Consider the following 15,908-nt stretch of genomic DNA (forward strand, 5'->3'; position numbering starts at 1 on the left):
TGTGTGTGTGTGTGTGTGTGTACGTGCACGGCAGTGCGTGCGTGCACCAACCACAAATTAGCTGTCTGTTCTATGAAAAATACAACAAGGTCCTGTTACCATTGCACCTGTGTGTGTGTGGCGGCACATACTCACATCCTACCATCCTGCAGCTCAGCGTGAGCTTGGAGAGCTGTTATTCACTCTATACTTCCTGACACGGAGCCTCGCCTTTCATCACACCAGGGAGGAAGAAGAAGATGACTTATCTTCTTTCATTTTGCATTCCTCCTTCCTTTCCCTCCCTTCTCTCCTCTGTCTACCCTAACTTCTATCCCCTCTAATCTCTCCCTCCCACTTCTTCCATCCTTCTCTCTCCCTCATCTCATCACTCAATCTTACTCTATCAGTGGTCCTGGTCCTGGAGAGCTGCACTGCAGCAGGCTTTTGTCCCAGCTTGGCTCTGACGAACCTGATTCAGCTCATCAAGATTTTGAAGTTCACTTGATTTAGTTCAATCAGGTGTGATGGCACAGGGCTGGAACAACATCTCTACCCCCTATGTGGCTCTCCAGAACCAGGATTGAGTATCACTGCTCTCTGTATTACTCTCTCTGTATGACTTTTTCTTTCTCCCTTTCTCCCTTCATCTCCCTCTCCCTCTCTCCCCTTGAGTGAGGGTCGGGGGAGGAGAGAGAGAGAGATGAAAGGAGAAAGGGATAAAGAAAAAGTCCTCAAGTTTCATCAACCTCAAGCACATCCTCACATCGTTCTTAACCTTAGGCTGTAACCTCATCTCTGAAACGGCCCTGTCCTCTCTCTTTCTCCGTCACTCACACACACACACACACACACACACACACACACACACACACACACACGTACAGAGACACACACGTACAGAGACGCACACACACGTGTACATCAGGGTTTCCGTTAACCGGTAATTACCGGTCTTTGTCCGATAAAATCTGTTGAAGTCCGACATTTTTAAACCTCTTCGGTCATAATGTCCGGTGAAAATAATTCCCTTTAAGCACAATTTGAATACAATTTGCTAAAATTAATTTGTCACATATTCTGATTCCTTCTACATTAAAAAAGACGAATATATAGGCTATATGTTTTCTTTTATTATTAATGTGTAGACTAGCCTACGCAATGACAAACAGCGGCAGGGTTGCCAGATGGGATTGACAATTTGCAGCCTAACTAGTCTGCTAAATAACCGCTAAACCCAGTAGCCCATTCGGCGGTAACCCCCCCCCCCCATCTGGCAACCCTGTCTCTCAACGGCGCGAGTAGTTTAGTCAGTTAATTTAGTTTGATCTAGTCTAAATAAAACCACTGCAGTGACCGGAGTCAAGGTTATTGTTCTGCGTGTTTTGGATGTGCTAGAGCACAGTGAATGACCACCGAGGGCCGTGAGATGCGGCTAGTAAAGGACGCTAGCGGCCATCTCAACCCCGTTCATTGATTGAGCCTGCCGTGCCCGTTCCAGCCCTGAGTCGGGAGATTCAGAGTATAACATCCCCACCATTAGATTAGGATTGATTAGATTAGGTTGACAATACCACACTACATTTGAGTTTAGGGATATCAATGTTATATATTTGTGTATGTTTTATCTTTATGTATTAAATGTTATAATTGTTCCACATTTGAGACCTGTCTTCCCCCCACTCAGTTATTCAGTCGGTGTCCATCATTTTAGTTCAATTTAGTCTATCTATAGTGTTAGAGTTTAATTTGTGCCACTAAGGTGAAATAGTCCACGGGTGTGTATCCCCCCGATACATCCTCCCCATTCTCATACTCCCGAGTCCGAGTAAGTATGATTTGACAGGCAGCTAGACTTAATGCCTTCCCAATCAGCGAGACGTGGTTATAGAAATTACGTTGTTTTATTGATAAAAAGGGTAAAACTGTAAAGAGAATATAGAAAACTTACATTACTGTCGTGAAACTATTTAACACACTTCAGTTAACGTAATGTGGAGTCCGTTCATTGATCGATGCAGTCTGTTCAGTTCCCAGTGTGGCGCGCGTTCAGCGCTGGACATAATGGCATAGCGCGCATGCGAATCATGAAAGCCTATATATTATGATATTTATTATATAGCTCGCATCTAATAGTATCGGATGAGAAATAGACATTAAACGGCATATATAGGCTACACAACAGTAATCACCGCGACAAACAGCTATATTATATTTTAATATGATGACCGGAATATCTCACGTTTGTCCAGTAAATTGAAATCTTCCCGGACACGATGACCGGCGCCAATTTTTTCTAACGGAAACCCTGGTGTACATACACATACAAACACACACACGTACAGACACATTTTAATCATTTATTTCTGTCCACATAGAAACAAGTATACAAGGGCACAAATACTGAAGGCACAGATGGTGTGTGTGTGTGTACACACGTACACACACACACACACACACACACACACACACACACACACACAAAAAAGACAGAACCAAAAAGGGCAGCAACAATTAGAAAGAAGGCTAAGGGGTTACGCCACTAGCTGCTAATGACAATTAATTAAGGCAGACTCCATTGATGTCTCTACAGCAAATGAGTCTGAAAGGATGTCAGCCGTTAGTTCCCCGAGCACGGTAACAGAGCTGTTGAAGTGTTGTTGTTCCTTGACCTCCTTTCAGTCACTTGTTGCTGCAATTATCACTTTGTCAATATTGTTGAGATCAGTGTGTTGGTTTGGCTCTCTTCACACTAGCTTAATCTGAGTAGGCTAAATTTGCATTGAATCTATACACTGAATATGTATGTTGATAACAAATCTGATCCTATGATGTGTGAGCATCATTATGGGTGGTATGTGAATTTTCTGTTTCCTTCTCATCTCCTTTCAGTTACTAATCCCATGTTTGAGAAGTTGTTTCATGTAGAGTTGTTTTTTGATTCCTACTGAGTGAAGTTAGCTAACTTCAAAGGTAGTGAAGAGCAGTTACTATATATATACTATAATTAGATGCCTTTTTAATATGCATCTTTGTTCTGATAGGTCATGAATATTTGATCATGTTACCCTTTTCATTTAATAAAAAAACATTTCAAGTATATATATGTAATGGGCTGGTTTAAGCCTAGTCCTAAACTAAGTCATACTTTCAGTTTCAATATAAAATCTCCATTGAAGATTCTTTTTAATCTAGGATTAGGCTTAAGCCTTGTCTGTGAAACCGCCCCATTATCTGAAAAAAGTGTATAATTATAAGGAGGCTGAAGGATTCTTTCCTGAAATATTGAGTTTTATTCATGCAGCAGTATTCCCCATGTGGGATGATAACACAGAGCATTTGACTCGACTTAGAAAAGGGTCAAATTCGTGCATATTAAAAGACAAAACTTCCCCCTGAGACTTGAGAAATATTTGAGAGTTCAGTAAACTGTCGTGATGTGGCTTGCCAAGAACAACACAATCCCGATGCTGTTATCTGACATTTTGTTTACTATTGTCTGTCACTGGAAAATACAATTGTGTTTTTACAGTGTGTCACCAAACTAGAAAACACTCCACAAAACTTCAAAAACTATCTAAATGGAGGGACCATGACAACTGCCACTTTTCAGCCCTGGGGAACTAATTTATGGGCTGTTGTTTTGGTTATGTCGAGAGCCAGAGAAGTAACAAGGCGGAAATGGCATGTATTGTTGTCGATTTTGTGAAAGCGGCTGGACATCAAAGTGCAAGTTAGCCTACGGAGCCTTATTTCATGTTGTCTCTCAGTGAGGGGATAATGAATGGGCTGTGCCCAACGCTTGTTGCTATCCCTGTACCATGTATAATTTATTTTGTATCTGTTTTTGATTGAAGGAACCATGAGGTGTGTTTGTTTGAATAACCGCCCAATCACTTTTTGCTCCAACATAAGGAGCAAGGAACGAGATAACTTGCTCAAATGCAAATACAAAGTATGTGAGAAGAACCAATCAATGCGCTCACAATTGACCATTGTGTGTAGCGCCCGCTGTGCCACAAGCTGTGTTTGGCTTCAGCTCGGCTAAACATGTTTTGTTCTGTGCGGAGAAAGTATCCTAAGACCCTGGACATAATGCTCCAATTAGTCAAAGGACAATGTGCAGATATTAGTCGAAAACAACTGTTCACAGCCCCCTTTTCCACCACTGAAAATCAGGCCCAGTCCTTATTTTGTCCACAGACTGAGAACAGAAATGGATGCCGAATTAACCCTCTGGCTCCTCTCATCTTTCTGCACTGTGTTTACTTCATCTAAAAGTATTGCACTACACACTCTGCCTACCTCACCTTACCTTCAGTGTTAATAATTAATCTTGTTAAATGGTGTATGGCTTGAAATCAAAAATCAATGGGACTGTGGGTATTAGAGTCCCTGTAGTGAGCTGTGGTTGCTCTAGTTACCAGACTTGGAGCTAGATCTGATGCCAGTCTGTATGTGTGCCAGTGTGTGTGTGTGTGTGTGTGTGTGTGTGTGTGTGTGTGTGCGCGTGTGTGCGTGTGTGTGTGTGTGCGCCAGTGTGTCTACGTTATGGCTTACCTTTCAGTGAGAGAAGCGTCCTGTCTAGTCAGCCAAGGGCAGCAGTGTGTTTGTGTGTTGGTTCTGTGACCAAATTCATCTGACCTTGACCCACCAGTGCCTAGATCAGTGATGCTGATGGCTCGGTGGCTCTTATCTGTAATTTACGCTAAATGAACTTTTCTTTTTTTAATCCATGCTACTCTCAGACCTCCATAAGGTCAGAGTTTTTCGGGAACAGGAATTTAATGAAATTGCCCCCTAGACATTGATCCAAGGTCACTTTTGCCCTCCATCCCCCCAATGATTAATAAGGATTGAGGGAGGATAAGCTGGTCCCTAACCTGCACCTCAGGACCACTTCCACCCACAAGGATTACAGGTTTGAGCTGAAGCAGTATGATATTAGCCAGAGAGAACATCTTTAGAGGTCATTGTGTCCCAACCCCCCCCCCCCACCCCAACCCGATCCTCTCCCTCCTCCTCCTCCTGCCTTCACCAGCTTCTGGATAATGAATCATCTTTCTCTGGCCCAGCAAACTTGAATACAAGCAACCCCTCCTTTAATTTGTACCCCGGGTTACTGTAGCAAAGAGGGCAGGAGACATGCTGCTGTTAGTCCTGCCCACTGACAGGCTTTAATTATCTCCCATCTGATATGCCAGGGCTGCGGGCACACTAATGCTTCTCCCAGGTGTCAGAGGAGGGGGAGGCTAACCCCGTGTTTTCATCAGAACCTTTTGGAACAGATTGTCTTCTACAAGCGGGTTGGTGGTTGTTACTAGCCTGTATAGCACAGAAATAGAAAGAACAGTCAGTCAGTTCCGTTCTTTGGATTGTTCCTCATGTTGGATGTTTTATTTTATTTATATAACATTTATTTATTTATTTTTCAAGTTGCTCTCCCTACTTGGCAATGAGAGCGAGAGAGCTTTGCTCCTCAGCCCCCGTTTCCATTTCCATTAGGATAGTGCAGATACCGATATTCAATTAGTGTGTTTGTGTAGGCGTGCACATGTGTGTGTGTGTGTGTGTGTGTGTGTGTGTGTGTTTGGATTTTGTTTACAAAAGCTGCTCGGTGGGGAGAGCAAGAGTGAGAGGGCTTTACTAGCCCCCATTTCTGTCGTCATTAGGATAGTTGTAGATACCAGTATTCAATTAGTGTGTGTATGTGTGTGTGTGTGTGTGTGCACGGATGTGTTTGCGGGCATGCTTGTCTCAATGTGTATGTGTGTATTTGTATGATTGTGTGTGTCGTGTGTCGTGTGTGTGTCTGTTTGTGTGTGTGTGTGTGTGTCTGTGTCTGTATCATCAGTGTGGCTGATTGTAGAGGTTTATTTATGCGAAGCGACAGTCAGGCTTTAGGGTTGAAAGCTCAGTGGCACTACTGCACATCTGGCTAATCTCTACTATGGAAGACGAGGACAGAGGAGCAGCAACAATTACAAGGCACACCGTGGAGACACACAACACAGAAGGTTTTCACAGAAACACACACACACACACACACACTCACCCCTAAATTACACCGCAAGCGTCAACCTCAGCAGCGGCGGCCATGTTAACGGGTTAGAGCAGCCATACAGTGCGTGTGAGACTAGCTGGCTGCCGCGACACGCCATCTAGAGATTCGGACTCTCGCCTATTTTTTCTGCGTGCTGCGCGCCTGAAAGTGATCTGTTGATAGTCATATTGAGATCATACCAACAACATACACTACAGTTTCGATGTATACATCTGTAAATAATATGTCTACTTTCTTTTTTTTTCTTCTTTTTTTTCAACACACTGTAACAGCACGCCGCTGTTTTTGGTTCAATCGAAGCCCGGTAATTTGTTGTGTGCCTGGTAAGGTTGGGTCCAACCAAGGAAAGAAGATGATCAGCACTCATTGTCAAGTACTGCATGCGTCAAGATGCAGTTCAGCCACAACAACTTCTCTGATTTATTGGGCGAAGCCACATTGTTCGAAATTTCTCTGGGAGTTTTAGAGCAACAGATAAAGAGCTATGGCTCTTCTCCTTCTGTCTACAACTCGCTCTTAAAAATATAAAGAAAATAGAACAATAAATGATTTGTCCACGTTACTATTATTTAGGAAATGCAATTACACAAGTGGGCTAATCTAAACTATTTAAAGTAGAGTTACGGTACATAAAAAATAAATAAATCATATGTTGTCATCGACAGTCTATTTTCTTCATGATCAACATAACGTACCGATTTGTAAGAGGAAACATTTTAATTTTTAATTTTTTAATTTTACAATTGAGCACACACTTCTCTGTCTAAACTAAATATAAATGAAATGTATAATGAAGTGAAATTAAACACAGGGCTTAAAGTACTCCGGCACAGTGCCGGATTTCCGGTGCGGGAGAATAAAAAAGAAAAACAAACTGCAATTGCGGCATTGCGCCGACGTGGTGGCGGGGGCGCTGTTTCACAAATAACTTAGCTTTCGTGTTTGCTAGCGAAACAGCTGATAGTTGATGTTGACTGCTCAAGGAGAATACATATTTGAAAGTACAGAATGCCTGAGAGCCTTATATTGCATTATATTACATTATATTTTGAGTGGCCATCTGGTGCCTGAATATTGTTTTTTCCTTTACATATATAATGACATTTCCACCATAAATTGATGGCGAAAGGGCACAAATTGGTGCATATAAATTCACCAGAATGCAAGAAATTAAGTGTTTGATGCTCGTTTAAGGACCCCCAGACAGCCCTGCTTCATGGGTCCCCCCCGATGTCAAACACCACTGGTACCACCTCCGCCTCATTTTGAGCCAGGAAAAACCCTGAGTAGTGACGGGAAGCCTTATGGGACGTGGTGCCAAGAAGGAGAATATAAGTGATAGTGGCTTAATAAGTAATCAGTTTGTTCTTTTAAAGACATGTATATAAGTTCTGGGCCCTGGACAGTCTGGACGGATTGTATGGCAGCTGCTGGACTGAAAAAATCAGGTGTAGTGCTGAGGCACAAACATGTACATTTCAAGCGTGCAAACTGTGACACTTTAAATAACGTGAAAAAATACTATTGTGCAATATGACAACCCTAGTTGACTATCTGTGCAGTATAGTACAGTGGATTGTGTACATAGCCTTTATTTATGTAAACCAGCTCCTTACCTTCTTGTGATTTTTTCTTTTTCTAAAAGTTTTTTTTTTTTCCCTTTCCTAACACCAGGGGAGCCCCCCTCCTAAATTTCGTTGTTTGGTACCTGTACTGTAGCAATGACAATAAAGTCCATTCATTCATTCATTCATATTTTATTCTGTATTGTTATAGTGATAGTGGCTTAATAAGTGATGCAATCAGTTTGGCCTTTTAAAGACATCTATTTTTTATTTTATTTTATTAAGTATAAAACAGTATTATGAATGAATGGTCTTTATTGTCATTACAGTTTTTCCCAATTGCTAAAACACAAAAGCCAATTCTCTAAACCAAATGACCAGTTCTCTAAACACATTTAATAAAACTAGCTCCCATTTGCCCAAACCATAAACACATTTCACATGAAGTCACAATTCACAAAACACAATCCTCCTTTTCTCATAAATCTAAACACATTTTGTCTTGCTAAAACACAAGTTGCAAAAAACTCTGCTCAAAATGTCAAATTCTCAAATTAAAGCTCATGTGATGCAAAATGCTTCAGTGAGTATTGTTGTGTGTAATGGATCCTCTGTAGTGTTTGCATTGAGTTGTGATACAGTACAGTATTGTACATGTTACGGTACATGTGGGAATACGGTAACATTTTTCAAACCTTTATTTACGTAAAACTCGATAGGACAACAGTGCAACAACTTCGCGGCTGAACTTTAGTAAAATTTCGGACATCATATGCCATTTAAAGGGGGGAAATAGATATCTAAAAATGCATGACTATCATGCAAAATCAGCCTTACTGTAATGTAAAATATGTAATGTTAGATATAACGTTAGACAGGGAGCGCAGATTTATTTTTATGCATGACTATCATACATGTGGGAAAACTAGGGTTAGGGTTAGGTGCTAGGGTTACAGTAAGGTTAGGGTTAGGATTAGGGGTAGGGTTTGAGTTTGAGTTTTGAAGAGGGAAGGTGTGGTTTTGCTTATGTAGCTTTAGAAAAGTGTGTTGTGTTTAGAGTTTTGGGAAAATGGAGGAAAGTTTTGTGAAATGTGTTTTAGCAATTGAGAAAAACTGTAATACAGTACAGGTACCATACAACGAAATTTAGGAGGGGGGGCTCCCTTGGTGCTTGGAAAAAGACTAAAAACACGAGGGCCAAGGGTAAAATAAAAAAGGGGAAAGAGCTGGTTTACATAAATAAAGGCTATGTACACTATCTACTATACTACTATACTATACAATAAAACACTGTGCTGTACTCTATGCTATGCTATAAATATCCTAACTTTTCCTATATCTGAACCTTATGTACACAAGGGTTGTCATATTGCACATAGTATTGTTGCACATTCATTTAAAGTATTAATGCATTTTAACATTGAGACATATATTTTGTATTGACTATAAAATAGTATTAATGCATTTAAACATTGAGACAAGAAGCTGTCTTCTGTACCCGCTCTCCCAATATCTCAAACTGTGACCCCCCTCCCCAAGAAAAAGTTTCAGGCACAGGATTTTTTCCCACTTTAAGCCCTGTAAACATGATATTATTGACGGCCATTATCCAAGGCAAACTCAATGCACAAAGATAGGGCTGTCTGTAAGAGCTCCGCAGTACAGCCGTAGCAGAAATGCTTCCAGTATGGAAGACACGACAGAAAGAGGCGCAGCAGTTCCGCCACGCACACACGCTGCTGAGGTTGACGCTATCGGTGTAATTTAGGGGTCCCTCTCGCTCACTCACTCACACTCTCTCATTCACACACGTGCATTGTCTCACCCATGCGCGTAAATGGACTCACGCAAACCTCTAACCTGTTGACTATGGCCTTGACTCTCTCTTTTTTGGGGGGTTTTAGATTTGGGTCTCTATCATGTGGTCATTGGACACTGTCAGAATTTCCTTTTTGTAAAGATCAAACAAGGGTGAATGTTAGATTCCATTTTAAAATGCTTTCTTGGTGATAAAGGTTGAGGTGTTATGTGTGTGTTTTATTGAGGTCAGGGGCCATGTCATCATAGTCTTTTGTCATCATTAGCAGGCGTAATGGTGTGGAGAAGAGCTTTTAGCTCTGATGCTCTCTCTGGTTAGCACCCAGCAGATTAGTTAGCTATTTGTGTCATACCGCATGCACACACACACACTCCGCTCACACTCTTAACTCTTCTAACATTGTGTTTTACCATGGCTTACATCATGCTTACCGGTACATGAATGTCCCTGAGGAGAACGTTCCGGCCAGGGGCTTATCTATCTTATTCTCGTTATGTCAAATATGGTTAATGGCCATGCTGACTTAATAGTCAGGAAAGAACTTGTCCTTTCAGATATGGTGGCAGGGTCAATGTTATCCTCTGACGCCTCATATTTCGTTCGATTTTTTTTGTTCAAGGTCTGTCTGTCGTGCCTTTATACCTCTGCTTCTGTGAACACTTCCAGATGTACAACATGTAGGCTACAGTGGGGGAAATAATTATTCAACATATCAACAATTTTTAACTGAAACATAGCATTTCCATTGCAGCTATTCACATAAAATGTAAGAAAGACCTGGAAGTAGTGGGTACAGTTGTCACAAAGAAAACAACAGGCAATGCACTCCACCGCCATGGTCTCCATTCACGATCAATCCAGAAGACACCATTACTGAAGAAAAGACATGTTGAAGCTTGTTTGAAGTTTGCTACAGAACATTTGAAGATGAATGAAGCCATGTACCGGGGAATTCTTGAGAAGAGTCTGTTGCCATTCACCAGGATGATGAGGATGAGACGTGAGTGGATTTTCCAGCAGGACAACAATCCAAAACATACTGCAAAGGAGACTCTCAATTGGTTCAAGAGGAAGAAAGTAAAGGTGGCTTACTCAATCAGACTTAAATCCAATAGAAAATGTGGAAGGAACTGAACCAGTGGGCCCCCCGGAATCTTCAAGATTTAAAGACTGTCTGTGTTGAAGAATGGGCCAAAGTCCCACCGGATCATTGTGAGAAATTAGTTTTTTCGTACCGGAAGCATTTTGAAACTGTCATTGGAAACAACGGCTTCTCCACCAAGTACCACCTAACCCTAACCCATTTCAGTTTATAGCCTATAAATACTTCTTTCCTGTGTCATTCCCCTTAATTGCACATAACCTTTTTAATGGATTTTATGTCTAAATTTCATGTGAATAGCTGCAATGGAAATATGTCGAGTTAAAATGATGTGTTGAATACTTATCAGGCTTTTCACTGTGAGGAGGATCTCTGTTACGATGTGGTGAAAAGAAAAACCTCTCTTGTATGTCTCTTTCATTAGCCACCTCTTACCCCCTGTTTCTTTCTCCCCTCTCCCCCCGCCTTCTGTCCCCCTCTCTTTAGGTGGTGGAAATAGCTCTAAAGGTGAGCCCCATGTTGGGAGCCCACATGTTCCAGCCCCTGCTACCGGCTGTTTTCCGAGGCATCGTCAATGGCGAGGTGAGCTGGCTGTGGTACAAAAACCTCTCTCTCTCTCTCTCTCTCTCTCTCTCGGCCATTCCCATTTTGTCCCTCCCTCAATTACCCTTCGTGCTCTATCTCTTTCTCTCATCTTCTCACCACTCTCTCTCTCTTCATGTCTTTCTAGCCAGTCACACTAACAGGTCTATTCGTCCTTCGGCTATATCCGCAGCACCCTGCTGTAACTCCTTTTGAACCTTCCATCCTTCAGTCTACCGACAGCCATTGTCTGTTCTCATCACGTCCTTCAATGTCTCATACTGTAGAAACACACTTAGAAAGGACAGCCAAATCATGCTGTAAGTCACTGACCACATGTACAGAATATGGTCTGCTCTCTCAAGGTAACTGTATATGTCATGGTTATAGGGTATGCAATCACCTTGTCTGGGACAATAGCTCTCAAGGGTTCATGCCTCCACTTAATGTTCTTCCCTGTGTGTGTGTGCATGTGTGTGCGGGCGTACATACGTGATTGATGAATCCCTTCCCTCCCATTGTCTCCGCAGAGGTACCCAGTGGTGATGTCTACCTACCTAGGGATCATTGGAAGAGTCCTTCTGCAGAACTCTACTTTCTTCTCCTCCCTCCTCACACAGATGGCCACAGAATTCAACCAAGAGGTTTGTTTGTTTTTCAAGTGTCTGTTTCCATTCATACTCCCGTCTGCGCCACATTATGACGACACTGCAAATCCCTGAGGAAGATACAGTATGTTCCCCTCCTGCCCTCTCTTGTCAACCATAGTCCAGAGTGCTTATTGAATCCCATTCAGTCTCTTTGCTGGTGTAACCAATCCTTTGCCGCGCTGCCAGTGTGTCTCATATGAAGTTGACCAGAATCCTAGGAGACATATGGGCCTTCTTCAGCCGTCTGCTCAGGAAGTAGAAACACGGCGATGTGGACATCCAGGAACTTGAAGACACGCTCCACCTCCGTCCCATTGACGTAGATGGGGGTGTGTTCGCAGCCCTTAGCTTTCCTGTAGTCCACAATGAGCTCCTTGGTCCTCTTGGTGTTGAGGGCCAGGTTGTTGGCACACCACAATGTGCTGTGGTAGTGCTGTTATTTTGGGCTTGTAGTCCGTGATGGCCTGGGTGCCTTGCCACATGCGTCGGGGATCAGAGTTGTTCTGCTTCTCAAATACAGACAAGCATCTTAATACTGTCCTCTGGTAGAGTGTCCTGTCCCGTCTCCTGTGTCCATGCTAATCTGACCAGGCAGCATAGGTGATGTGCAATGTGGCAGACATCCACCAGCTATTGCGTTTTGTCTCTGTCCTTCACATTCATGATAGTAGAGGCGAGGACAGAAGGTGAGGCCGTTGCTGAGACGCTTCAACCTAATTCAGAAATTCTATATTTTCTTTATGGAATTTGATTTAATTGAATATATTCAATTAATCAGTTTCTCTCTCTCTCTCTCTCTGTCTTTCTCTCTTTCTCAGATGGACCAACTGTTGGGCAGTGTAATAGAGATGTGGGTGGACCGCATGGACAACATCACACAACCAGAGAGAAGGAAACTCTCATCCCTGGCCCTGCTCTCCCTCTTACCATCTGACAACAGGTAAGGAAGACGCACACACACAAACACACACACTGAACATACCAAACAGTATAAGCATTGTGGAAAAATCTCTGACATATTGTTTAATCTTCTAAATTCTAAAAACATGCCGTGTGTGTGGTGACCACTTGAGCACTGCCAGGTAAAATCAGAACTTTCCTTATCATGAAATAAAACAAACTTTTTTTTGGGCCTTCATCTAGTTGATGAAACTTCATCAAAAGAGGTACTTTTTAGAGAGAATAGTCTAGCCGGTGCTTCAGGATTTTTATCGTTGTTGCTTATTTAGGTGTGTCTTTTCGTCACAACAATGTGGTGCGTGTTCATCTGTGGCACCAAATCACATACACACCTCATAGGTGATAAGAGACGATAAAAAAGAGGAGAGAGATGAAGCATATATTAATGTTGGATGAAAAACTTTACTTGAAAGGAAATCATCTTCTATTCATGATACTTTTCTTTTTGCAAGATTTTTTAGGCAAGAGTTCTCCCCAGCTCTTTTTTTAGAAGTCCCAGGCTGTTGGAGTTCTTTTGTATGCCCCCTTGATTGCTTTGCGTCAGCTATTGAGTATGACGGCCTTGGTGCATCATCTGAAACCCCCCCTCCCACACACACACACACACGCAGACTTCACAGCTGAAACAGAATTTGGTAGAATTGAATGAATACGGTACACCTGTTGTGGAGGGATAAAAGAAGGATATTGCAGCTGTAGAACTCTGGAAAACATGTTTTTCACTCTAAAGTCGCCACATTGAAACCAATTTAGCTGTCAGAGAAAAGTGATACCTTCACCAGTAACAGCATTTGTCCCCAGATAGCCGAGCACAACTTGGATGAGTACATGAATAACAAGTGATAATAACACAGTGGTGTTAATTGGTTGTCGTTTAACTGTCAGATAAGGACTTCTGCTTGGCCTGTAATTTAATGTAAATATCTGATAACAGGGGGTCTAGCTATAACTAGATAGTAGTAGTAGTAGATTACTTAATATTCTCTATTTGTTTACATTTACGGACGGTTTAACAGTGTCAAAAAATGGAAACAGCCCAACCCTACTTCCCAGTCATCGGATCTGAATCCAATAGAACACCTTTGGTAGAACGGATTCACAGCTAGAAAGTGCACCTAAAAAATCTGCCTGAATTGCGTGATGCAATCATGTCATCATGGACCAGAATCTCAAAGGAATGTTTCCAACATCTTGTTGAATCAATGCCACAAAGAATTGAGGCTGTTTTGAGAGTAAAGGGAGGCCCTACCCAGTATTAATGTAGTGTTCTTAATAAAATGTGTGTATATTATTTTATCAATGGCACAGCACACACAGCACGCATGTATATAGTTTGATGTAAAGAACTCTTCCAACTGCAATGCAAATAACACAGAAAAGTACAATAAAGCTTTATTTCTTTTAACAAAGTGTGGTGTGCATCTCAACTACCAGCAGTGAGATATTTGTAAACATACTCTGTCTCTTCGCTGCTTCAGACTCTTCCACTTGTTGTGCAAAATGGGCCAGGGTTTGTCAAATCCTTTGTTGAGCATCTTATTTCTTAAGTCCTGGTATATTGTGGCATTTCCTTTCTGTTTGCCATCTAAGACATGTTTAGCAGACATGTTTTCATCACACGTGAGGGAATACCCAGGAAGACGCAGACAGGGGAAACAGTTGAGTCATGTGAGTTGAATGTTCGCTACGTCAAACCTGTTTTCATTTAACTTTATGCGCATTCACTCTTGATTCGCATAAGGCAAAAACCACCTCAAGTGAGCGTACAAACTTTTGTGCGAATTAGAGGAAGTTTATTCGAATTTAGCGTAAAGTTTCTAATGCGAATCACTTCAAAATGCGAATCAGAATGGTTTATGGAAACACAACTGAATCTCTTGCTTGGTCATCGAGGCTATCTACTAGGGCTCAGCACTTTATTCTTTGGAAATAAAAGTAAGCATGTTTGTTTTTTGGTTTTTATAAACATAACTAGCGCTAATCCACATGTGTTTGGCCTCTTAAGGGACTAATTCTAACTTGAGCTACACACATGACCTGAATTTTCTCAGGATTATCCAATTGATGTCAATGCTTGATTTAAACATAAGTATGGGTTTTGCATGCACTTCTCTACTTACTGCATAATTGGGCCTCAGGCTCCTAGCTTCGAGAATGGAAAAATTGGTCTAAGAGGAGTCATGTCCTCCAGGGGAGACACCCCTCCTAAATGTCGTTGTTTGGTACCTGTACTATAGCAATGACAATAAAGACCATTCATTCATTCATTCATTCATTCATTCATGTCCTCCTCCATAGCCTTTGAACAATGAGGTCATAAACCCTTCAGCTTTGCTATGTAGACTGAGTTCTAATGACCCACTTCCTTCACTGGACTGAATGAAGCAGTGGCTGCTCAGAAACGTTACACTGTTGTCATGTGTCCACTGTCTGGGAGAGAAATAGCTTATTGCTTAGCCTCATCAGTCACGGCTTCATTGGGTTTCTCTCCATTATTGCTTTTACATTATCTTTCAGGAATGTCACCTCAGTAATGTGAAGTTGTGTATGTTTTGAGGCATTTTTGAAACTCTGAGTTCTAAATACTGTCCATCTTTGTGCAATCAGTAGACATTCAGACTGTTTTATGTTCTATTTAGCATGCATTACCTTGTGGTCGATTTCCATGGAAAAGTGCAATCAGAAATGCCCAGTTTAGTTTAGTTTGTTTAGCCTGACATTCTGCCCAAAAACCTTCTTCAAACTTTTCAAGACATTCTACATTAAATGGAGACTGATAGGATTATTCTTTGTTGACACTTTCTATAATGGATCTCACATCCGTATCACTTCTAAACTTAATAAGATCTATCTCTGTATCCTAGGCCATCAACTGCTCTCACTGGTATTGTGTGGAGTGACTTTGGAGCACATCGAGTTATTGCCCATTTCAGATGTGTTTTGCTAAGCTTCAGAAATGGATTCCTGTGCTGGGGCCATTCATATTGAATGAAAACTCATTGTGCAGTACAAGTCAAAAGGCATGAGAAAGTAATATGCCCTATATTGCAAAAATGAATATTGCTTTAGCGTTTTCACTACTGCTTATTTGCACATACCATATTTATTATATTGCTTTCGAATTACCGGTATACGTCTTACATACAGCTCTGGGAAACATGTAGACCACTGCAAAATTATCAGTTTC

At 41.6% G+C, this 15,908-nt stretch overlaps 1 protein-coding gene across 1 annotated transcript in view; it reads left to right on the top strand.

The window, feature by feature from the left end:
• The window catches only part of ipo11 (importin 11), a 161,197-nt gene that overhangs the window by 103,229 nt on the left and 42,060 nt on the right, over positions 1-15,908 (top strand). The window contains exons 24-26 of the mRNA XM_080531365.1: positions 11,016-11,111; positions 11,642-11,755; positions 12,580-12,701. Coding sequence (XP_080387491.1) covers positions 11,016-11,111; positions 11,642-11,755; positions 12,580-12,701 — 332 coding nt within the window. The remainder of the gene's footprint in view (positions 1-11,015; positions 11,112-11,641; positions 11,756-12,579; positions 12,702-15,908) is intronic.

Source organism: Nansenia antarctica (genome assembly GCF_963989245.1).
Source record: "Nansenia antarctica genome assembly, chromosome: 5".
Classification (NCBI taxonomy): domain Eukaryota; kingdom Metazoa; phylum Chordata; class Actinopteri; order Argentiniformes; family Microstomatidae; genus Nansenia; species Nansenia antarctica.